Here is a 25,972-nt window from a genome sequence, read left to right on the forward strand (position 1 = left end):
GTAAATATTGCAAGTAACAGCCACTACCAGCACACCATCGTCATTTGTTTGTTTGTTTAAAGAAGAATAAGTCTGGAGCGGGAAACTGGTTGCGAAGAAAATCCCTGTTCTTTAAGTCCTTCTTTCTAAGAGCAAAAAAAAAAAAAAAAATAAAAAAAAAATTAAATTAAACAATCCAATTTTGGCCATTTTGGCCGTTTTTCATGTGACCCGTGCTAACCTGCTTTGGTGCAAAAATTTTTTGCCGGCTTTTCTGTTCCTTAAGCGCTCCAGTGTTGGTTCTAAGTAGAAAGAGTCTATCTGTTTCTAGGTGCTCCAAACATATCTTGTCATCATCGGTATATACTTGTCGTGGGGCAGCTTAGCGTCATCAGTGCTACCTCCCCCTTCCCCAACTGGGTTCGTTACCTTCTTGGCTGTTTTTGTGTGGGTCATCATACTGTTGGTAGTAAATAGTGGTGGCAGTATTATTGTATACTACAATACTACAATACTACAATACTACAATACTACGATACTACGATATATACTCTTACATAACCGTACTAGGTTTAGTACTTACCACTTTTTTTTTCTCATCACCACCACCACCACCAAACTTTGTTCATTCACCAAATTCTTGTCTTTATAAAAAAAAAAAAAAAGTTTTAAAACCTTCTTCTTGCCCTTTCCTGCTTCAGCAAAACAAAAACCTTTCTTCTGTTTCCTTTTCTTTCTCATCTATCTTTGCTTTTTAGCCCATTTTTTCGCCAATTTATAATAAAAAATAAACGCTAAACTTGGAAATTTTTTTTTTTCGTTACCTTCACGTTTTTCTATTTTGGTCACACTTCTTTTAAACATTCTTTCCTTCTATTCAATTGACTCAGTATCCGTTAAAATTATTGTAAAAAATCAACTTATTCTTTAAAATCCCCTTCTTACCGCTTGAATGACCCTCAAGCATCATCACCATAACAGACCAGTTTCGCCCGCCACCGTGGCTTCAGGCGCTTCTACAGGTCACCGGAGCCCTAGGCGCAAACCTTCTGCTTCGGCTTCCAACACAACGTTGCTTCCATACTTTATCCATCGTCTCACATCTGTGGTAAGTCTATTGCTACCAGAATGTTTTCAACTTTGAATGCAACAGTTCTCTAACAATTTATTTAGCTTCCTGTTAAAACTGGCTATACCATTCATGAAGTTGAAGAAGAGCCCACATTTGTTCTCTCAAAGAACATGCTCAAGGAGCTTTCGACTAAGGGCCTTACTAACGAAATCATCCCAGGTCTTTTGGCACTTGCTAAAGACACTTATAAGGTATTTATCTTACAATTCATTCCTTTTTTTTTTTTCTCTTGGCTTAAAAAATAAAATAAAATAAAAATCATGGTGGCTAACCGTTTAAACTCTCAACCGCTCAAAATTAGTCCGACAAAGGCGACATCATCTCTAAAAAAAATTACCTTACTCTTCGCTCGCTCGTTGTTCTTTTAAACCTCTTAGCTGAGGTCTTGACTGCTGCCTGGGACTCCGCTCAATTCCAAGTCGACCCTCTTCATCACATTTCTCATATCTCAGCCTCCCTATCCCAGGAATTTGCATGCTATACAGTCACTCCAGCTCCGGTCCCCACCGGGCTCGTCACAAATGCCCTCGGCTTCCTCATGTCTATTAAACCTAACACCACACTCAAAACCGGTCTTCGTTCAATATCCAATACCGTTACGGGCATTCGCGAATCTGATGAAACTCAAGAGTATCTCCTCCTTTCCGCCATCGACTCGGCCATTGAAAAGTCCATCCGTTATTTTTCTGCATCTAACTGGACGGAAACATACTCTTTGGTTCACAAGGTTTTTGACGCTACGCTTTCCGGCACCCCCAATCAAACAACTGATTCCGATCTCATCCCTGGAACAGAGTTATTTGCCATTCTTTTCCTTGATTCTTCCCGTGTGGAAACCGTGCTTACTGACTTTTACAAATACGGTCCCAAAATGAAGCTTCCTCTTCACCGCCTACTCATTGAGCACTTTCTTCAACAAAGTCTAGTGTCTTGGGCAATCTCGAGAGTTCCCAGTATCGATAATATTGACAACCACCCCAATATTTCAAAAGTAGCATCTAATCTTTTTGACTTTATTTACGGCTGTGCAGACGATGACCGCCGTAGATTCTCGTCTTGGCGGTTCCTTAGTACCCTTATCATCGTTGTTCCAGAAGCTTTTGAAGCTTTTGAGCACCAAAAACCAGCATCGCCGTCTTTGGCTCCCATTTCATCGATATCCCTCAGACCAACTTCGTCGTTAAAACGTGGAAACTCTGATCAACCCAAAAAGTCAGCCGCAAGCAAGCTCAAGGCTTTCAGTAATGGTCTCATTGGAAACAGCAGCTCAAGTAGTGTTTCCAGTCATAATAGCAACCATGCAAATAGCTCAAGAGGTGGTGGGGCATACGTTTCTAAGTCAAGTCCCAACTCAAGTCCTTTGAGTAATACTTCCTTAACACCTTCAGCCTCCTCGATTCCTCTTAATCCACGCGATAAGTCTATTCAGAAAAAGATTAACTTTCTTTCATCTCTCAGCAAGCTCAACAATATTTCTGCAAACAGCCCTCTATTTTTGGCCCTGTTAATATCATGTACTGAAATTTCAAAAGCAGCTGCTCTTGCAGTCACTCAAACCTCAGACAGCCCGTTGATCCGTTTTGCCAAAAACCTTTACAATGTGTTGCTTATTAACTTGTTTCCAGTTTCTTCATGCCAGGTCTTAAACCCTGCTACCAGTCTTCCCCATCTTTATGAATACCAATGCACTTTTGTTTCTTCTTATACAGTGCTGTGTAAAGATGCAATTATTAAGGACATTTACCCTATTCTTAAATCAGACGACCTTAGCATGTTATCATATGTACCTGGTATTTTACAAGGCAATGTTCATCTTCGACTAATGCCAATGTTCCACGATATTTTTACCAGCATGGTGGACACTATTTTCCCTCTGTTCCGCGAAACACTAATACGTACTGTCAAGCGCTTAAATTTTTTTGAGTCCCAGGTAAATCTGGATTCTGCATCTACGACTTCTTATAAAATTTGCGTCATCATCATTCTCAAATGTTACTTTATCTTCACTCTCAACCCCGAGCATTTCCTTCACAACTATGTTTATCGCAAACGCTTTGATGAAGACCCTATTTTTTACTCGGTCGTCCATTGTGGTATATCTACTAATGAAGACATTCGCCGCACAACTTTTGCCTTTGCGTGGTCTTTCCTAGACAAGGAAAACCTTATTGCATATGACCCCGTTGAAGTCGCAAAAAGCCTTGATCATCAGGTCTACACACTTTTTTTGCACCTTGGAAAGCTTTCTCAAATGCTGATGGAAAAGGTCACACGCTCAAATATGAGCGAGTCTGATATTATAGAACATTTAGGCCTAATTAAGGGTCTACTCGAGGGTCGCTGTCTATTGGCCCATCAGTATCAGTTTGTCAAAACCACAAAGCACAATATTAATGCCATCGAGCCAGCAGATATTCGTTTCGACATTAGCAACACTTTGGAGACTTCAATGCTCATTTTTATTCTTTCAAATAATACTAAAATTTGCAAGCTAGCTCTCGAAGTTCTCAATTTTATGGTCCAGGAGGCTGTCATTACTGAAAGCTCGGAAACAGAAAGCTCATCTAGCTGGTCTATTGTGAGCAACTTTTCTGTCTATTCAGGGCTTTCTTCGCCTTCTTACATAATCACTGGTTCTATGGCCGTGCATAAAAGGTTGTATCAGGCTCTTCAAAGTGCTAAAGCAAACACCCCGGCTATTCTCCAAGCATGGCGCATTATATACGACAAATGGAAAGCACTTACGGCTTCATTGGAACAGCTTACTCATATTGACTCCAATTTGGCTAAACGCTGGCGTGCTTACTCAGGCTTTTTGGCTTCTACTGTTTCTGCTTGGATTGTCGAAAAAGATGAACCAGTAATTGAGGGGAAGCTCAGTAAATCTTCCAAACTGTTTTTGGATCAGATATTAACTCTTTTGACTAATGTAAACTCATCTTACCTTCGGGAAACAGCCCGTGAAATTCTTTCAAGAGATACTAATCATTCTGCCTACCACTTCATTTTCACAACATTAGAAGAACGGCTTACCCTCCAGCTTTCCAAAGACCACCTTGAACTTCACGAGGAAGACTTTTTACTTTTAGAACAAAGTGTTTCCTTTCTGCGCGCTATTATTGAGTACATTAATGACGGCGAAGTTTATCTTGCCGTGGACATTACTTCTCTTTCTCTTTCAATTGTCAAGAAGCTTGACCGTCTTATTTACTCGGAACGTGTCATCAAGTTGCGCATCCAATATGCCAGTCTCATTGCTTGCATCTCTAAACATAAAGATTCTATGAATATGAAACATGATCTTTTGATTCGCAATGAAGTTGCTTTCATCTTTGCCAACTGGCTTGATTATTCTCTTTCTATTCATTACACAAACGAAGAAACTGAAAGCATTCGTTCCTCAGAAACATCTCGTCTTTCGCATGAAAAGGAGCGTCTTCACAAGGATTGTATTGTTGCTCTTATTGACTCCCTCGCATCCATCACTCTGAAGCTCACCATTGACACTCCTGAAAATGCGCAGGGTCGTGAGTTATATGAAATCAAGAGCCACAAATTTTCTGTATTATTCATGTTGCTTGTGCGGGTGCTAGAAAAATGCCGTGCAGAGGAAATGCAACTACACACATCACTTATTCTTGGCGACCGATTAGAATTGGTTAAAAACAAGACGATTGAATGCGCTTCTAAACTGCTTGATGCCAATGTTGATGTTGGTCTTAAATTAGCTCTACCACTCGGAATTCACGAAGATTCATTTATTCGTGTTTCTTTCTTAAAGATTCTTGACAATATTCTTTCGCATTCTTCTGCCCAAGATCTTGAGTCTGAGGATGCCGCATATGAGCAGCTTATTGATTTGCTAAATGAAAATACTAAGATTGTTGTCACTCTTGGCGAAGTGTGTCCTGCCACGGAAGTTGATGATTTTGCCAAAGCTCTTTTAGAAATCTTCGAAAGCAGAAACAATTCTCTTGGTCTTGTTAAGGCTTTGGTAACTCGTGAAGTAGAACGTGCTGACACCCCCATGGAAATTTTGCGACGCAACTGTTTGGCTACAAAGCTCTTGTCTATTTATGCGCATGGTAAAGGTATATCTTATCTTAAAAAGGCGCTTTCTCCCTTTGTTCAAGATCTTTGTGATAATCCTGATGAATACGCATTTGAAACCAACCCGGATAAGATTCCAGAGGACCAAACAGTTGATGAAAATGTGGCCAAGTTTGAGCGCACTCTTCGGAAATTGGTTACAACTTTGGAAGATTCTCTTCCATTTATTCCTCGTGATTTCCGCGAACTTTGCCATACAATTGCTGAGGCCGCTGATTCTAGATATCTCGGGAAAAATGCATCTGTCAATGCTATTTCTGCATTTTTCTTTTTGCGTTTCATTTGCCCTACTCTTGTTTCACCTGAAAGTGATGGCCTAGTAGATCACCCACCATCTCGCGAAGTTCGTCGAACTTTACTAGTTCTTGCAAAGATGGTACAAAACTTGGCTTATGGCTCTGGTTCATTTGCCAAACTTTCATTTTTCAAAGATTCTTCAGTTGATTTTTCTCAAGATTCTGCGTCTGTTTTGCGAATTGTCAAGAGTTTGACTGAAACTGTTCCCATGTCACCAAGGCAAGTACAAGCTGGCCTTTCACCAAACGACTTGCTTTTGTCACCTGTTGATGACAATGCTAGTAGTTCTCTAACTACTGCAAGTGTCAGTACACCTCAGCCCATAAGAGCTGTGAATCGAGCATCACTCGAAGCTTTCCATTGGTTTCTGTACACTCATTGGGAGGATATTAATCACAAACTACAAACTGAACTTCGCAAAGCACGTCAAGTTGCTTCTGGCCATCAGCATGCAAACAATAAAAGTTTACTTTTGTCTGATCCCGTTAACCGCGCCAACTTTATGTCTGCTCGTTTTGAAGAAGACAATGATTTCCGTGTACGCCAAAAGCTGACGATGCTTATCCGTAATCTTGGTAGACCTAAGGCTTCAGAAACTAAGAAGAAACCTGAAGTTGAAATTGCCATTAATGGTCTTGGTGTTGCTCCTCGTCTGCGCGAGTTTTTGGAGCGCAATTCTCATCGTGACATGCAGCCTATTATTGAAAAGGGCATTTTCCACGAAGGCCTATCTAAGGAAGGCATGCCCTTACTTATCTTTTCAGCGCAAAATTATTTCCGTGATGGCCAAGATACGGAACTTATTGTGTGCCGATTTTTCCAAGTTGCTAGCAAGATGTGGCATCAGAAGTTTGCATTGTTTTACGATGCCACTGGGACCACATCTGATAATGTGCTTTCACTTTCTGCACGCTCTGTTATCAACCTTATGATTCCAGATATTATGGCTCATAACTGCGTTGTTGCGTACTTATACAATGTTCCGGCAGAAATGATTGGGTACATGCGCAACACTTTCCGCCCTTACCAAACTGGGAAATATCTTAATCCACTCTCTACTCGTTACACATTTTTAACGTCGTTTGATATTGCCGACCGATTTAATTTGACGACATTGAATCTTGATTCACGATCTCTCAGAGTTGTCAACGATGCACGTATTTCTTACGATGGGGTTCAGCGCATAAACCCAGAAAAACGCGATTCTATCAAGGTTTCTATGAAGATTGGAAACGAATATGTGCAGTTTGTTGGTCAAGAGCCCTTTACTTTACTTAAGGGTGCTGTTGGCATGTTTAACAGTGTATATCACTTTTCCGAAATCAACAGCATTGAGCTGTGCACCACTAATCCGGAAGAATTTTATGTATCGATTTCGCGTGGTGGGAAGCGTCGCATTATTTTGCGCAGCCCACGAGCTCACGAGATTGTTCGTTCCTTAATTGGTGCCAAGGCTCGTTTGCCTAAGTCTTCAGTTGCATTTCCAGAAGATAGCAATGCGCAGTTGTATCAGACTCTTGATTCATCAATTGGTTCATTACTCAATGTTTCCTTTTCTGGACTGTGTTCTGCAGACCCAGCTGCGCGCAGCTCAGCATATAATTTGCTTGCAACTGTTCAGACGCGTTTTAAGCTTAATCTGGGTGTTTCTGACATGTTGCGAGGCCGAGGGCTGAGACTGCCTGCCAATGTTTTTAGCCAAGTACAGCATTATAGTAAAGCTGTTGCTGAAAACTATCCCGAGTTGACACACGATATGGTGAGCGAATTATTTGCCGCTTATAATTCCACAGAAATGAGCAGACGCATTGGCATTCTGGCATACATTTCTCCTTGGATTAAGCACCTGGGAACACATGTTTATAAGTTGGAACCTACGAAATACAAACGTGGAACTACAGCTGGGTTTATTCGGAGGTTTTTAGAGCTATCCTTTAGTGATGCTTCTGATTACGTTTATTTGATTTCATCCATTTGGCCTGTCATTTTGGATGACTCGATTACTATGCCCATTCTCATTGAAGAGTTTTTGGTGCTGGTTATGGAGAAGAATTTAGTCTACAGTCCAAATATTGACGATTATATTTCCATTTTGACTTCTGCAAAGTCTCTTGATGCAGTGTTTGTTGTGAAGGAAAAACTGTTTGACATTTTACAGCAAGCAACTAGCGTCACGGATTCTAACATTGCTAATTGTCCTCAGTGGAACGAGATTGTTTTACTTGTTAACATTCTTTCATCAATGTTATTTGAGAATCCAGAAGCTGCCATGGCGCATCCTTCAGAGTATTGCTTTATTGTACATATGCTTCTTTACACTGGTTCATATTCGTTCCGCAGTTTGCTTTATGCCATGATGGTCAATTATGTGCACTCGCTTATCACATCTGAGATGATCACTCCTGAGTCACGATCACATGCGTTGACGATTTACAAAGATTTAACAGGTGACAAGGGAAATATGATTTTTGGTACAAGTGAGGAGTTACGTAACGTTGAATTTGCTTACCCAGCAACTTCGCTTTTATTTCAAATGGATTCTCTCAATGCTATGACGATTGAACTTGCTCGAACTGTCATGCCAATTCGTGGTTTGGAACATCAGCATGAGGTGTTTATGCAGCGGTGCTTGGTCATTAGTACACAGCCCACGTCTACACTTCAAAGTCGAGCTATTGTTGCGCTGGGATCCAGTTCCCGTCTTGATGTCAATGACTCCATGGTGACTGTTGCTTTGGGTGTGTTGAGCGATGCCCTTAACCGCGATAACTCCAAGATGCGAGAGGAGCTTATTACTTGTGTTGCATTTAGTATTTCCAAGATGGTTAATGGTTTGCAGGCTGACAGCAAGTATTACGGTTACTTGTTTTGGGTTTCTATTGCGCTCATGAATACATACAATATGGAGATTTTTGGGCATGGGTTGCAGTTGTTTTTGGCATGTCTTAAGTCGCTTGATGATTATGGTGTATTTAAGCAAATGTCCATGTCTCAGTATTTACTTTCGAGCAAGGAGGAGTTTAGAGGCGAATGGGAAAAGCTTGAAACAACTTTAGATTTGCACTTTTCAGAGAAGCATTTTGAACTTGGGTTGGCAGCGACGTTGTTGCGTGGTATGGTTAAGTCTGTGACTCGAGCAGCCACGCTTTCTGCATTTGATACGTTGCTTTCAATTTCAGCCAAGAACCAAATGTTCCGCGAACGTGAAAACAGTGTTGTTGCTACCTCGAAAATTCCTAATCTTGCTCTTGCAGCTGATGTGTCGTCAATTCTCTCTGATTATGGGAGTGGAAGTGGCAGTGGTGGAAATAATAAATCATCTTTTGGCCAGTATGCCCAAGGCATTTCTGGTAGTTCCTCTAACCTTCAAGGTGTTTTCCATGGGCTTTCGAGTCCTGCATTTGGTCCATCAGGCACATCAGGCACATCAGGCGGAGCAGCTGGAAATGGACAGCCAGGATCAAGTAGCCCTAATAGCCATCATATGCTTGGTTCAAGGTTTGGGCACCGGTCGTCTATTGCTCCTACAGATTTGCTAGAGGTTGACGATACTTCTACGTCGAGTATGCCATATTCACGTGGATTCCCTTCATACTTGGTGTATTTGTTTTTCTTGTATCTTGGATCGCGGTCTCAATCCGATTTGCGGGACTATTTGTGGATTGCCGGGTATCCTGAAGATTATTTGGAGGATGAGATTCCACGGCCAATTCGGCGGTTTATTGGCAGCAACCGGACCAAGTCAATAGTGACACTGTATTTGGGTGCTCTGTTGTATACACAAGTTGAGGATGAGGAGAAGCTTGGGAAACGATTTTTGGATGTGATGAAGTTTGTTGGGTCTGTGAACTTGACGAGTTATTTCCGTGCGTACTTTGTGATTCGGCCTAAGGTGAAACGGACGATTGATCTTTCGCCTGGGGTGGAGTTGATGCGTGGTGCTCTTGATTGTGCTAAAGTAAGTTTGCTCAATTACGAGGAGTTGCGGCGACCACGGTTCTATTTGGGTGGATTAGATGAGATTCTTTTACAAGCTGGATTAGGTCCATCCAAATGTTCTGGTGGGTTTATTTCGAATGCTACTCCTGGTTTTGTTAGTGGGAATATTGTTGGGGCTACTGGTAAGAATAACCATAACCATAACAATGGAAACAACAACAACAACAACAGCAACAACAGCAACAACAGCAACAACAGCAATAGTGGCAGCAGTTCGTCTACGCCTACTACGGGAAGCAATTCAGGGCTTCCTTCTACATCTTCTTCTAGTGGTAATGGTCATATTGGATCAGTACAACGAAACAGCTCTATTATGATTAAGAGTAAGAGCAGTGGGACAGCCAACAGCAGCAGTAATCTTGTTGATTTGTCACATTCTACATTGATGAATAGTAGCAAGTCATTGCATAGTTCTCCACATGCTATTACACATCTTGAGTTGACATCTTCAGTACTTAGTGATGAAGATTTGGCTGCGTTTATTCGTAAAGTTGCTGATGTTGCACACGAGCATTATTGCAAGCGGCCAGGAGGGTTTGGAAGTGGAGCCACGAACCATTTGGCTAATGCTTGTAAGGGAGATGACATTTCATTATTCCAAGAGGAAGATGAGGAGGAAGATGAAGAGGATCTTTTAAAGGAGAAGCAAGAATTAGGTCAGCATCAACATGGTGTTGAGCTAAAGATTGATGATGATAATAAGGAGGGTAGAGCTCTTTCTGAGATTGAGACTACAGAAAGTAGTAACAAGACGACAAGGAACAAGTCTGGGGCTGCCACTCGCGACCTATCGCCAATGACTACGACAAGTGGTACAGGAGAGTTGAACAGTAGTAATGGGCTTGGAAGTAACATGAACATGAGTAGTGTTAGCGGTGGGAGTGCTGAGAGTGCTGGGACGATCAGTAGTAGCAGCAGTAGCTCTGCAAGGGTAGTTGACCCGTCAGCAACATTGGTCACTGGTAGTACTAGTACTAGTACTAGTACTAGTACTAGTAAGCTTAGTGGTAAGCTTAATAGTACTATTGCTCGTACAAGTACAGACGAATTTGAAGAAGAAGAAGAAGAAGAGGGTACTACTAGTAGTACGAGCACTACCAATGACAATTACAATTCTGGTGGTACCAGTGTGAGTTGCCAAAGGGATGGTGATGATGACGACAATAATGATGACGACGACAACAACAACAACAACAACAAGTCTAACAACAATAACAGCAAAGCATCATCATCAGTATCTTTAGGGCAAAGTGTTACTGTTCCTTTACAATCACAATCAGTTTCTCCATCGTCACCTTCACCCAGAAATACTGGGACGATTGTTCAAATTCCTGGTACGCCTGTGACTATGGTAGTTGGTGGTGGATCTGGCCAAGTTGCTACTGGCCAAGACCTGGAAGAGCCGGATGAGGAAAGATATTACAGTAGTTGATTATTTAGTTATCAATTTGAGCGATATATTAAGTTACTTTTGGGGTAATATAAATAATATAATTTACTATAGTATATATATAATATATATATAAGTTATCTCTTGGTAAGTTATTTATTTATTTTTTTTTTTTTTGCTATTGTATTTCCAGCATGATGTTATCACGTGCATAAAGGTTTTGGTTGGTTTTTTCTTTTTTCTTTTTTTTTTTTTTTTTTTTTTGGTTGGACCACTTACTTACTGAAATTTCGAGCTGATTTTTTTTTTTTTATTATTTTAAATTTTAAATTTTAAATAAATTTATTTAAACATCCGCGCCGAGAATTTTATTTTTTTATTTTTTTATTTTAATTTCTGGCCAGATTTTTTTATTTTTTTATTTTTTTATTTTTTTATTTTTTTATTTTTTTATTTTTTTATTTTTTTATTTTTCTTGTTAAAATTCTACTCTCCTCCTTTTTCTTCCTCCACCCACCCACCCAAAAAAAAAAAAAAAAAAAAAAAATAAAAAAATAAAAACCCATTTTGGTTATTATTACCACCACCACCACCACCACCAATTTATTTTCTATTCTATTCAATTCCTTTTTTTCTTTTTTTTTTTTTTTTTTTTTTATAACTTCCCTTTCTCTCTTTCCATCTCTAAAAACTTATCACTTCTTTGATTATTATTATTATTATTATTATTATTAACATCATCATCATTTTTTAAAGTATATCTCTAAAATTTCAGTGCTCTAATTCTTACTATCTTATCTCCATTATGGACTCTGAAAAGGAGCTGGACTGGATTACCCGCGTCAATTCTTTGAGCATCCAGCCGCTGGGTATGTAGGCAATAATAGACAACCAAATACTCAAATTAACTATTAAACTTATAACTAACTAACCAACCAACTAACTAACTAATTGATTAACTTATTATTATTATTATTATTATTATTTAACAATACAAATTAGGCTCTCGTTCTCGCTCAAACTCTGCATCTGACTCTGCTTCAAACGCTGCAGCTGCTGCTACGGCCGCTTCAAATGTCGCTGCTGCTCTCGAGGGTAAAATCCCTCCTACCGTGGCTGAAGAACCTTCCTCGGTCCCGGTAACATCCGGGACATCTACCCCTCCGACTAGAACCAAAGCACCCGCAACAACAGCAACAGCAACAGCAACAGCAACAGCAACAGCAAAAACAACGACAACATCATCATCTTCTTCTTCTTCTTCAAATGTACAAAGTTGGATATCAGAACCAAAGCAAGAACCCTTATCTCTACGAAGAACTAATACAAACACAGGAAACTCAGACTCTAGTATGGGCTTTTCGCTCCAAAAAATTAAGTCCACACCTACATTTGGTTCTTCGTATGACCGTATCAACTCTCAACAATCCTCTTCAAAACGCTCATGGTTCTCAAAGTTTAAACGCCACGACCCACCACCGGCTCCTCTTCCTTCTGCTAACCACGTTTCCCCACATTTGCCGCCTGAATCTGACCATCATCATCATTTTTTCCGACGTACTTCTACTGCTCCAACTTCCTCGGGACATATCTCACCACAGGTCACCACTGGTGATTCTTTTTCTTCTTCTCCTTCTTCATCTTCTGCTAATGTTAGCCGCGTTCATCGGGCCTCAGTTGCCTCCACAGCAAGCTCTGCAAGCTCCGTAAGCTCCGTCAACTCACAACACACTAGTGACCTAAACCCATTTAATGCCTCTATTGGTGTCCCGTGTAAACCAACAATCTCTCCAACTGTCGTTAGTGGGAACTTGACTGCTTCTCCTTCTCTTTCTCCTCTCCCAAACCAACAACAATTTGGTTCTTCTAACAATATAAACACCACTAATGGGAAATCTGTACCAACATCTGCAACGACCTCATCCCCCTCTTCAACTACTCAACAATCTTCCTCTAAACCTTATTCATCCTCTGCGGGCCAATCAAACTCCATTTGGTCTTCTCAATATGCTTCAGATTCAAACTCTCCATATAGTTCCTCGGGACATGATGCTTCAAGAGAATCATCCATTTCTCCTATTGATTCAGCCTCCTCTGCTACTTCTGGACAAAAACAAAGCGGATTTCTTATTAATACTCTACGCAAGTTTAAAAGTCCCCCCTCAAGTCCAGCGCCGCCCGATGAAGAACACGACCCTTCTTTACCGCCTCGCAAGGTTTTCAGAAATCGCTCACGCCACAATTTGTCTACAAGCTCTTCGTTAACAAGTACAAGCAGCAACAACTCTTATCACTGCCAGTCCATCTCATTGCAATCAGCCACAAACCACGTCCATCCTGAACTTGATGAAATCCCTCTTGTTCGTGTCAACTTTGCACTTGATACTTTTGATCACGACCCACCACAACAAATTCCTTCCCGTAAACCTAAGCAAGGTAGCGTGACCGTTAACGAGGATACGGGTCAGATTATCCGACCACATCATGCTCTTGATGCTGCAAATCCTAATGCCTACAACCATGCCGCTATCATGGCCAAAACTTCTGCGTACAACTCTGCTGTCATTGTGGCCAATAGTGTACGTGCCGATACTCGCAGAAGTGTTGCTGTTAACCGAATGTCGTTCAGCTCGGGGAAAAAACCTTCTATTGATAAGCAGTCTTCAGTTAATCACCTTGCTTCTACTATCGGTTCTTCACCAATTATGGAAAATGATATGAGCGATGAGCAAATGGCTTCCTGTATTGTTGACAAGGGATTTGGCAGTCAGGTTATGAGTATTGATAAACCTTTGAATAAAAAGACTGAATTCCCTGGAAGCAGCAATAAGGACGAGGAAGACGATGGCGAAGACGATGAAGCTAAAGAAGAAGAAAGAAAAAAATCTCTTACATTGGCAGAAATTTACACTAGATGCTGTCATTTGCGCGAGATTCTTCCCATCCAAGCCACACTGCGTCAACTTGATGGTAAAAATGCACCCATTGCTACGCTTCAACTAATGAACCCACGTCCTACCATGATTGAAGTACTTGCATTTGCAGACTTTTTGGCTGTAGCCCCCATCACTGCTCTTATTTTTGACAATGTTGACTTGACTGAGGAAATGTTTAAACAAATTATTCTTTCTCTCATCAAGGCTGAAAATCTTTTTAAACTTTCACTCCGCAATGTTAACCTTACCCCCAACAACTGGAAGCTTCTTTGTACATTTTTGGCTCACAACAACTACATTATTAAGCTTGACTTGTCACTCAAGTTCCCCGAGCCTGGTAAAAAGAAAATTAAGTACAAGCAATCGGTTTACACCCCACGTGAAAGCCTTGACTGGAATTTACTTACTGATAGTCTTATTTGCCGTGGTGGCCTCGAGGAACTTAACATTAACAGTTGCTTTGTACCTCACAAACAGTTCCGCAGACTTATTTTGGAGGGCTGCGCTGTTGGAACAAAACGTCTTGGAGTTAGTTGCAGTGACCTTGAAGAAGAAGATATTAAGGTTCTTAATGAATGGATTTCTAGCGAGAAAACTACATGCCAAGGTATTGATCTTAGTGGGAATTTGCTCATCTCTCAGCACCCTGATTTTATCAAGGCCCTCTATGAAAACCCCCACTTGCTTTACCTTTCCATCAACTCTTGCAACCTTAATGATCCTGTTAGCCTTAGCCATGTCTTATCTGAATCTTCCCACAACTCAAAGTTGCGTTTTCTCGATGCTTCTTACAACCCCAAGCTTTTCCCACAACTTTCCGCTGCACTTTTCCGAGTTTTGCCTAATATGACTGAGCTTGTGCGCATCTACCTCGATTACAATAATCTCTCATCTAACGATATCATTTTGCTTGCCGATGCTATCCCCAAATGCAAATCTTTGGTTCATATTTCACTTACTGGTAACACCGATATTAACAATGCCGCTGCTGAAGCACTCGCAGTGGCTGTTAAACTTTCCGATACTGTCACTCTTGTTAATGTCGACCCCAATATTTTACCTGTGTCTATTGCACGCCGCATGACGCATTACTGCATGCAAAATATGGAAGACCTTGTTGATGTTAAACAAAAGGAAGTGGAGAATGATGAAAAGTATAACTTTGAAGGTGAAGCCGAACTGCTTGATGATGGTACAGAGCTTGTTAATGCCGTCAAATATGTGGTCAAGGCCAACCAAGGAGAAACTACTCTTCCTAAAGGAACTTCTGCTGAAAATGATGGTGATTATGTTTCCGCAGCTGTTATTGCCGATGCTGCTGCTAAAGCTTCAAATTTGGAGCCTATTGCACACTTGCTTGCTGCTGATGGCCTTGCTAAGCGTGCAAAGCGTGTCCGCGAAAAAGTTCAACTGCGTTTGCGTTATCTTATCGAGAACTACAAGCTGCGCGAGATGCCAGACAGTGTACGCGACAAGCTTATTCGCTTATGGTATCTTGATAAGACATTGGAGGGTGTTGTTGAGAATTATGAAAAGTCTAGCGCTCAGTATAGACCTGAAGAAGAGGCTGAACAACAAAGTGAACAAAGTTCTATCCAAGATAATAATGACTCTGAAATATCTAAGATTCTTCAAGAAAAGAATATTGAAGTGAGTGATGACAGAAGTGAAATTAGTGTGCTTATTGGAGATAATGAGTCAACCAACATCTCCAAGTTTCAGTCGCCATTTAACTTTGCTGTCAGCAGTCATTTGCACACAAGAGAAGGCGAAAACAAAAAGGATAATTCCAAGTCCAAGCCTTCTGTTGGCCAGGAGGATTCCATTTTCGATGTTGAGAGTGATTCTGATAGCTCTGAGACTGAAACTGAAGACAATGGCGAAAAGAAGAGAAGAAAGTCACATCTTAGCGAAAGTGAAAAGCAGCAGATTCTCAACAAAGGCCCCAAGTTTAACAGTACAATTTCGCCAGTTGTTGGTGCCGTTGATGCTCCTTCTCTTTACCGCGAGTGCTCTCCATTAGATGGTGATGAAAGCTATCCTATTGGTGAGGGGGAGAGTAAAGATGACTATGGTGTTTGTGTTCTTCCAAGACCACGTTCTTCTTCGACCTCAGTACATGCTCGTGCCCAAGAACGTGAAGAAGGTAATTTCCACAAGATGGGTATTATGTTACGTCGTAAGCAATTGCTTTCCGGAGAGCCTGGTGAAACCAATCAACAGGAATTGTCATCTGATGATACACTTTCCGTGCCAGGAGGTGAAAATGATAACGAACCTGTTACTAAAGTTTCGCCCGCACGTCGCGATACAGTATTGTATGATGAAGCTATTGCTGCTGCTGCTGCTGCAAAGAACCGTGTGCCTGGTGGTGATGATACTGATAATGTCCAGCCTGGTGGACTTGTATCAAATGCGATTAATTTAACGGGCCATGAGTTACGGAAAGTATATCACTATGAGCTTGCCAACAATTCTAATAGCATTGAAGAAGTGCTTAACAAGGTTAAGCAAATGTCGCCAACTGATTTCGAAAAATATTTTTTGAATATTGATCGCATGGTGATGGAGCAGGAAAAGAGCAAGGCGGCAGCAGTAATTGCTCAAGCTGCTGCTAAAGCTGCTGGGAAAAGGGCAAATAATTCAGGTTCGTTGTCTTCGGCATCATCATCATCATCTTCTTCTTCTTCTTCTTCTTAGTCGTTGTTGGTGTTGTCGTTGCTGGTTAATGATGATGGAAGGAAATGTTTATTGGTGTTTGAATAAATGACATTTTTTTTTATAAATTTTGATTTTAAATTTTTTTTTTTAGAAAATAACATATCTTTAAAAGTAATAATAATATTAATAATAGTAATAGTAACAATAGTAATTTTATATCGAATTGTATATACAGATAATTGTATAAAAATGTAGGGGGGAAATGTAGGATTTATATATATAATGCTTTCGGCTCAGAAGTTATTATCGGAAATAATTTGACGTAAGATGATGATTGTAAACGGAGCTTCGGGAAGTTAAGAAATATCCATAATGTGGGGAAAAATAGTTTCTAAAAATGAATGAAGTAAATAAATAAATAAATAAATAAATAAATAGATAAATAAATAAATAAATAAATAAAGAAAGAAAGAAAGAAAGAAAATAATAGAACAGCAGATAACTTTTAGTTTCGGAGAAATAGTTGTTGCATGATTCTAGTCATCTTGAATTTGACAGTATATTAAATTTAATTTCGTTTTCCGGAAAAAAAAAAAATAGGCACAAGATAATAAATACATAGAGATTATGAAAAAAAAAAAAAAAATTATTAAAAATAGGGAGTAAAAAAAAATTACAAGGGAATAATCCCTCTATTTATATAAATATACAATTTTAAAAATACAACATCCTAAGATTCTCTGTTAATTTATAATCCATATGGTCAATTAAAAAAAAAAAAAAGGCGCAAAAGAAAATGTTTCGTTGTGAGTTATTAATAGTCCATAGTGTGAGGTGAATGAATGTACACCAGGAATTTTGGTAGGGAAAGAAAAAAAAATTATTTTTTTTAAAAAAAAAAAAAAACAGGAAAGAAATTAAAAATAGAGAAATTTAGAAACTAAAAACTAAAAATTAAAAATTAAAAATTAAAAATTAAAAATTAAAAAACAGGTAAGGTTTGAAATGTTCAATTTGGTTTAATCAGGAGAAAAGAAAAAAAAAATTGCGTGTGATGACTGTGATGACTGTGATGACTGTGATGACTTAGGTGATGACCTAGGTGATGATAAAATGAAGTCACTTAGGTCTTTTTCTTCAAGAAAATTGAGTGAGTTCTTTAACATTAGTATTTTGGAATATCACTGTTACAAGCAGGTGATTATCAAAAAAGTAATGAATTGATCTAAAATACAAATAAATTTTTCTCAAAGAGTAAAAAAAAAAACACATAAACACATATATTTCTCAATTGCTAATGAGGATTGAGAACGATACTGAAATAGAAAGTGGGCATTTTTAAACTGAGTCGAGACAGTATTGTCTTTAAACATCGTACTATTTTTAACATTATAATTATGTACTTCCTAAAAAAAAAACATTCAATGGCCAAATAAATAGATATGATTATATATTAAAAAAAAAGCAAGTTAAAGAAATAGGGATTTTTTCAAACCATGGAAGCACGACTTAAAATGGGAACATGTTAAGCGTAATAGATTTTCAGTTAATGATCATTACATTTAAAAAAAAAAAAAAAATTTAAATGATTACTTGTAATCAAGTACCTCTGAAAAAATTAGGAAAGTCATGAAAAAAAAAAATGAAACGACCTAGTTTTCACATTGCATAGATGTATGATTTGAATTATAAATTGAAATAAAATATATGGATAGAAATATCAAAATATCAAAATAATAAAACCACAAAAATGCCCTAAAGTAATTGTTTTAATAAGAAGAAATAATCTAAAAAAAAGTCTTCCCGATTCTTTTTTATTTTTTTTTCTATAAAATTTCAGAGGTATATACCGATATATCGAAATTTATAGAACTAAAGTCGGAGTTGATTATGTAATATTCACAACGATGCTATGATCACTGTTGGACAGTGTAAATTACGTAATATATTGAGGGGAGTTTCTTATCATAGTGATGTAGTAAAAATTCATTACGTAATACTATGGGATGAGGGAAAGGGTTTTTTTTTTTAAAATTTTAAATTGCCATTTATGGAAAAAATGTAACTACACTAATAATATATTCAAACAATCATCATCATCATTGAGATTAAAACCTTTAAAATGAAGACTTATTTATTCTATGTACTTAATAACAGATTCTTTTTTTTTTTCATTAAACTCAACAATTTTTTTATGCTTAATACAATTATTTTTTTTTAAATAAAAATTGCACCTTATAAACAGAGTCATTTATTTTTTTCTATAAATCCTAGCTAAACAGTTCTTTAAGACAAGTATATATAATAATGACTTGTTTTTGGATTCAAAATTAATTCTGGTTTCTCATGTTGCATTTTCGTCGATTGTTTCTTATTCTACTAGCAATACTGTCTTCAACTTTTATTAAAATATTTTCTTTATTATCACTATTCTGATGAATCACATCCACAGATAATTTTGACTCATTTGAAGTAGCTAATAAATCTAATTCTTTTAAAGTAGCTGATGATTCCAATTCGTTTGAAGTACCAGATAATTCTAATTTGTTTAAAGTTGCAGATAATTCTAACTCATTTAAAGTAACAGATAAGCTTAAATTTTTGGTATAATTTGGTTCAATTTTGATTTGAGGAGAAGTAGAAGAGAAATTCTTTTTAAATTTTTTGTTGCTAAACTTGACTTTATTCTTTTCATTAATTGGGGCAATGATTGATTTTTGAGATGGAGAATTAATCAAAAATTCATCAGGAACACAATTTGATGATCCAGGAGTTGTAGATAAGGAAGAAGAAAAGTTTTCAAAATCGTCGGGTAAATAGGATGGATTTATTGGTTTGGAAACACTAAAACAAAATTCACCATTAGAATTACTATTAGAATTACCATTAGAATTACCATTAGAATTGTTATTAGAATTATTGAATACAGGAGGCTCCATTTTAATGTTAATAAATTTTTTAACTTCAGTTCCAAATTCTGGACTTGGCAACGAATAGGAATATGGAGATTCTTGAGAAAACTCATTGTGATAGATAGTCAGTGAAGAATTTGTTGGTGTATTAGACACAGGAGAAATCAAAGAATTATTTAAAACCACAAAATTTTTATTTTTATTTTTCTTTTTACATTGGCATAAGCATTTGCATCCAGAGTTCAAATTTGGCAAAATAAAATGATGATTAGGTGACATTGAAAGTAAAATAGAAACAGGTGAAGAATTCATGGAAACATTTTCAACCTTACAGGCTATTGTATTGTCGACGAAATTGGAATTGAGAGGATCAAGAAACAAATTGGAATCATCAAGAGTTTCATTTAAGTCATCATAGATATCAACAAAAGATAGGCTAACAAAAATAATTGCAGCATCCCAGATATTGCAAATAAAATCAAAGAGAGAAACCATATTTCTTGAATTATTTTAACTGGAAAAACAAATCTTATTTTTTTTTCAGCGATACTTTTGGAAGTATAACAAATTATAATGCAAATAATTATTTCAAAAAAATGAAAAAAAAAAAAAATATCCAAACCAGACTAGTTTTTATGAAAAAAAAATGATTGCTCTAGGTTCAGAGCCGTTTAACAGGTATATAGTAATATTACATCGTTAAGAATAATTAATTTTTATTAAACAAAAAATTAAGGAAATTATTTCCTTTTTTGAAACAGCAATTTATTAAATAATGTTGAATTAAAATAACCATTAATGGTTATTTATTGTTATTTTAAATTTAAATCAACTTACTGTTAAACTTTAAATTTTCACTAACATATCAAATTAATCAATGACAATTAGAAATTTTAACTTGTGATTTTTCTTATCAGGTAATTAAACAAGAATGATTACAAGATTAAAATACACGTTTTCAATAAACACAATTGTTGTTAGAACCTAAATTTCTCTGAATATGGAAATAAAAAAAAAAGTCTATAGATAAAATTACATTTAAAATAATTTTTGCTTAGTAGATACATAGCTTAGTATACATTTATTTTTTTTTATTCAATTTTCCCAATTAATGTGGGGGCAATTCTCCGCTTTTTTTTCTTTTTAGAGTCATCTGTACTCGATCCTTGTCCGGGACGCTTCAGTATAACGCTTGGGTTGCTATTTGAGCTAGTAGTTCCCGCTTCAGCTTTATTAGGAGAAGTAGAATGCTGAGTTGGTAAAGTTGATGAAGAAGAGACAGGAGATGGAACACTTGTAGTGGCCAACTGAGCTTGCCCTAATGGAACAGGTGTGTGTGGGGGTGTATTATAACCAACACCTGTTCCATGACCAACTATCGATGGCATAGGAGACACAACAGGAACTGGTCCTGCGTTCGATGAACCAGTAGCACTAGTAGCTGATTGAATATGAGATGGAGGCCCGAGAGAACTTGAAGGAGGTACCAATGGTCCTCCGAAAAAGAATCCGCTGCTAGGTGTGTTTCCAGAAGTTCCACCCAAAGATCCACCAAATGCTGCAGGACTACTTGCTCTGCTGCTTGCTCGGCTACTGTTTGTAGTAGTGGTTGTAGATTGAGGAGATCCTGCAGCCGCGGCGACCTGCGCTGCGGCAGCAGCTACTAGTGCAGTAGAAGGAAGCGGCGGGCGAGGATCCGAAGTACGCTTGCGAGGAGAATGAATGGGCAATTGGAAAAGCGAGGGGTTTGGTGGATGATGATGACTAAGGGTATGACCATGAGGATAAGTAGAATGTGAAGTGTTTGAGGAAGAAGATGGCTGTCCACTTAACTTGAACTGATGATAATTACTGGAAGAAAAGGCTGGTGGTGCGGGGATGGGATCAGTATAACGCTCGCCAAGCTCACCATTTTCAAAAATAATGACGGAGCAAAACCCATCCGTAGAAGTTACGAGAAGAATGTTTCCGTCTGGAGACCAGGTCAAATCGGTGAATGCAGAGTAGTTGAGGTTGGATACAACGCATAAAGGCTGTCGCTGTTCTGTATCGTAAACAATCACAGTGTCTTGAGTAATAACAGCATAGACCATGCGATACTTTAGCGAAAATACGGGTGCTGAAAGCTGCTGAGATTGCTGTATTGGTGGTGGCGTGGCCGATGGCGGTTCTGGGGTAGACCTCGGGTTACGGATTTTGGAGTTTGGAGAATTGAGTGGGTGCGGACTAATGTATGATGGCACAGGGGAAGGTGCAGCCGAGGGGACAGTTGAATCTGTGTCTTCAAGAGATTTATTGTCAAAAGTCATAGTAACAACGGGTTTTGCAACGGCTCTAGGAGTATTTCGCAGTTTGTAAAACACCGGCGAGCATCCTACTGCTAATGATGGTTTTTTCAAACCAGGAAGATGTGCTACTGGAGGTCGATTAAGGCCCGCACGAGTGTAGATGTAAACAGTGTTAGTAACATCTTCTCCTGAAGAAGAACCAGACCCCAAGGGGTTGTTTGTTAGTGGAGCAGGCGCTGGAACCGTTGGTGTCCCCAATCGGTCAAATGCATCATGAGCTGCATATTTAAACATTCCTGAAGGAGTGAGGAGTAAACTACCATCTGGGGAAAATGTAAGACGGCGAAAAAAGGATACAAGGGTTTCACTGTGATAAAGATAAGACGATCGCGAGAGCATCATTGACATTGCAACGCTCGGGGACCCAATGGATCGTACTGCTGGAAGTGGAAGGAATGACGGTGAAGGAGACGATGGCCGACTAGACGATGCAGTGCTGATAGGTGATTGTGGGTGGTTTGATGTTGATGAAGAAGGTGGTGGCGGCGGTGGCGGCGGCAGCAATGGCGCGGAATTTGAGCTAGTTGGAATGGGGGTTCCAGTGTTATTATTGTTGCTGCTACTGCTACTGCTACTGTTGCTGCTACTGTTGCTGTTGTTGCTGCTATTACTACTATTTGCATTGCTGTTATTGTTGCTGTCACTACCTAAGTTGCTTGAAAAGCCAAAGTTTGTTAAGGTTGAGGATACAGTGGCTGTTGTGGCGCTAGGTGTAGAAGTGGCCGAGGAGGAAGAACCAAAAGAAGATTTGCGAGAATGACTTGATTTTGGCGCTGGTGGGTTCATAGCTGAAGTTTTACTAGAAGTCAAGGAGGAAACAACAGACCCAGGTCCTATAGATGTATCTGAATGATAACTTTCTGGAGAAGCTACAGAAGAAGGACCTGTCAGTTCACTGAGAGATGTTGGCGTTGGAGGTGCTAATGAATGAGGAGCTGATGACGCCGAAAGATGAGGAGAAGGAGAAGCTGATGCTCGGAATTTAGACGCTGGAGGGTGCAAAGCCGAATCTTGTAAGGGTATGCTATTATTATTGTTGGTATTAGGTGCTGTCAATATTCGAACTGGGAGATCTGCTCGAGCAATTTTATGATGAGGAGCAGATATTGAAGAACCTGAAACACTCAAACTTGAGTTAGAACTGTTTGCTGACGCTGTTGCTGTTGAAGCTGCCGTTGCTGCTGTTGCTGTCGCTGCCGCTGTTGCTACTGTTGCTGTTGTTGCTGCTGCTGCTCCTCCTCCAAGAATGTAGACACCATCTTTGGTCTTGAGAGAATAGATATGAACACTGCGGTCGGATGACTGAGTAGCAATATACTCATTATGAGGGTCCCAAGCAACACCTTGAACATAATGAGAATGCTCAGCCAACTCACGAACGCATTGACCTGTTGCAGCGCTATATACGCGTGCAACATTGTCCATAGAACCAGCTAGTATATAGGCCGAATCTGGCGACCATGCCAAGTCGTAAATCTCTGCAATGCTGGTTCTGCAAATGCGCAAAATACGCCAGGATTCTTTGTCTTCAGCTCCTGCAGTGTCTTCAGAAGCTCCAAAAGCAGGCTTGATAGAAGAAGCTGTTGTTGTACCAAATCCAGAAGCACTGGCTGAAACTTCTGGAGTCCATAAAATAATAGTGCCATCATCGCCAGCAGAAGCTAACAATGTACCCTTTGGGTCAAAACGTACAACATTTACAGCTTGAGTATGTTTGGCAAGAGTTGCAAGATAGGTTGGATGACTGGGATCTGCCAAGTTAACACGCCAAAGACGCACATTGTTATCGCCGCCAGCGGTCGCGAGCCTGCGCGACAATACGCCAACAGGGGAGACTCCAGGAGGCAGTGGCTGGAAATGAGCCGAATAAATGGGCTGGCTGTCCTGATGCCAGTGAATGGTCAAAGCCTTAGCCTTCATAAGTGTTATGTATTCTGGCTATTTATTAAGGAGACTTTCCGGATATTCTGGTAGTGGAAGAACTCTTGAATATAAAAGTGATGATGGTGGTGGTAGTGGTGGTGGAGATGATGAAGGTAATTACCTTTATAAAGGTAATGAAAATTGGTTGGTTGGCTGGTTGGTTGGCTGGTCGATGTTTGTTTTTGTTTTTGTTTTTTTTTAAATATTCTTTTATATTGAGTCTACGTTGCTGGGGAAATTTATTTTTTTAACGGTTAATTACTTTCAAATCTAACGGAACATCAATAACACCGGGTTCTTATCAAACATTGTCCTTTTCAATTTTTACAATAATCGTCATATATATAAATATATATAGTATTTTAACAAAACTTGATATCATCGAGAGCAATTCGATTTTATAATTTTGAGCTGACCAATGTCTCCATATAGAGTGTCAATGATGGGACCATTGGGAACTGCCTTCCACATTGACGCCGGCGCCTGCACCGGAAATTGAATGCTGCCCGGTCGTTTGTTCTTGGCCACTGAAGCCACCGGTATATAAAGTTCGTTCACAGGCCCTGTTTCAAGATTAACAACTCCGGTACCTACGCCTGTATCAGTGTATGATTGTACAGAAGCAAGGGGTTGCTTGCGTTGAGATTGCTCCGGCGTCAGCAAGGGCACAACCTTAAGAAAATATACTCCTTTAAATCCACCTGCTGCTATAATATTCCATTTGACTGCATCGCCATAGAATGCAAGATTGGTATAAAGCTCCTTGCCAACACCATATAAACTGTCAGTTTGTTTTCTTTGCTGCTGCTGTTGGTGCTGCTGCGGTGTCTTTTTATCTGGGCATTGAACAACTACACAATCGCACATATACCGAATTTTCTTGCGAATGTCATTGCTGTGAGCAGAAGTGGATCCTCCAGTTGTTGTAATTTGCAGGCCACCTTCAGACTCACTAGATGCAATAACGCTCAGGTTTCCAAACTGGTTTAGCAGTTTGGCTCTGCTTTCAGGCATTATCACATATCCAGAATATTGATGCTCATGAACCAGCTGTAATATAGCGTAATTTTTGCTGGGAGCACTAGCTATCCTTGACGCTTCATTATGAGCTTCGATAACTTGGCGCATCAAATTGACTTCTGTTCTTGGGTCCAACCATTTCTGTTCAAAATGTTAGTTAAATTATTAGCAGAGGATATGGGTTAAGGATAAGTGTAGGGATAATGATAATGATAAGGATAAGGATAATGATAAGGCTTACTACTACGACTGCTACTCACCTTGATTGGGACCACTTCAACCACTCGCATCTCTAGATTTGTTCCATTTGCCTGGTTCCATTTTCGTAAAAAATCTCGAAATATACTAACATGGTGAGCTCGGTCTTCGTAAACGTAAACGGCCTTGCACCTACTGCGGTAGTATTCAAGTAAAGAGTTTAGACATGCTAGTTTAAATTGAATTGTGTCTTTAAACTCGTCTGTGCGAAGTGATACCAAGTCAAATTTTAAACCTTTAGCTGTAAACATACACTGCAAAACATTTCCAAACCGCTCCTTGTTGCGGCCTGTTAATAAAACTCCCAGAGCGCGTGGATCATGCATAGTTTCGCGAACCAAATCAACTACTTCTTCGTTCCACCATCCAGCCCAGGCGCGCCTTTCTTCTACAGCCATTCCGGCACCGATACCCTGTAAAAATACTGGATTGGTCCACCACGAACCGTGAGTAAAGTTTTGTGAAGATTGAACAAAGTTTCGTGTGCTTTGTGTCCATAATCGCGGGTTTGGTTCCGGTGTATAAAAAAGTGTATTGTCAAAGTCATATATATGTAAGTATTCAATTTGACACTCTGCAGAATCCGGCTGTGGAAGTGGCCGAGAAGCAGGATCCAAGTTCCATGAATTTATAGGCTTCATGGAAGAATGGAATGAATTTGGGTTTGTAAAGTCGTACATCTAATCGAATCGTCGACCAGAAGCTTTTTTTAGTTAATAATTTTCACCACTTAGTGAATCAACTTGGCGATGAGGTCAGCGGAGGGCTTTAAGACGTTAACAAATTAGTAAAAGTTGTAACAAAAATAAAAATAAAAATAAATTGTAATGTCACACATTTACACATGTCTGTAACAATAAATATTTTTATTATGTAATCTTTTTTTACACAGCATTGTTGTAATATCCCCTGGAAAAACCTCCAAGTAAAAACCTCTCCTCCTCCCCCTTTTATTTTATTTTATTTTATTTTTTACCACGTGACTGCAGCCCCTTTTCTTTCCCAAT

At 39.0% G+C, this 25,972-nt stretch overlaps 4 protein-coding genes across 4 annotated transcripts; 2 read left to right on the forward strand and 2 right to left on the reverse strand.

Moving 5' to 3' along the window:
* Positions 1-931: 931 nt before the first annotated feature.
* On the forward strand, positions 932-10,949 carry SAPINGB_P004514 (uncharacterized protein; the record flags this gene model as incomplete). The annotated part of the gene is made up of 3 exons (XM_031999229.1): positions 932-1,087; positions 1,153-1,302; positions 1,413-10,949. 3 exons carry the CDS (start codon positions 932-934, stop codon positions 10,947-10,949), a joined length of 9,843 nt encoding a protein of 3,280 aa, XP_031855120.1.
* Positions 10,950-11,712: 763 nt separating this feature from the next.
* SAPINGB_P004515 (uncharacterized protein) lies at positions 11,713-16,543 on the forward strand (the record flags this gene model as incomplete). Its single annotated transcript, XM_031999230.1, has 2 exons — positions 11,713-11,776; positions 11,910-16,543. The coding sequence occupies 2 exons, from the start codon at positions 11,713-11,715 to the stop codon at positions 16,541-16,543; spliced, it is 4,698 nt and encodes a 1,565-aa protein (XP_031855121.1).
* Positions 16,544-20,507: 3,964 nt separating this feature from the next.
* On the reverse strand, positions 20,508-23,684 carry SAPINGB_P004516 (uncharacterized protein; the record flags this gene model as incomplete). The annotated part of the gene is made up of 1 exon (XM_031999231.1): positions 20,508-23,684. One exon carries the CDS (start codon positions 23,682-23,684, stop codon positions 20,508-20,510), a length of 3,177 nt encoding a protein of 1,058 aa, XP_031855122.1.
* Positions 23,685-24,065: 381 nt separating this feature from the next.
* SAPINGB_P004517 (uncharacterized protein) lies at positions 24,066-25,645 on the reverse strand (the record flags this gene model as incomplete). The annotated part of the gene is made up of 2 exons (XM_031999232.1): positions 24,066-24,848; positions 24,968-25,645. 2 exons carry the CDS (start codon positions 25,643-25,645, stop codon positions 24,066-24,068), a joined length of 1,461 nt encoding a protein of 486 aa, XP_031855123.1.
* Between the last annotated feature and the right edge of the window lie 327 nt (positions 25,646-25,972).

Source organism: Magnusiomyces paraingens (genome assembly GCF_902498895.1).
Source record: "Magnusiomyces paraingens strain CBS 517.90 genome assembly, contig: contig3, whole genome shotgun sequence".
Lineage (NCBI taxonomy): Eukaryota > Fungi > Ascomycota > Dipodascomycetes > Dipodascales > Dipodascaceae > Magnusiomyces > Magnusiomyces paraingens.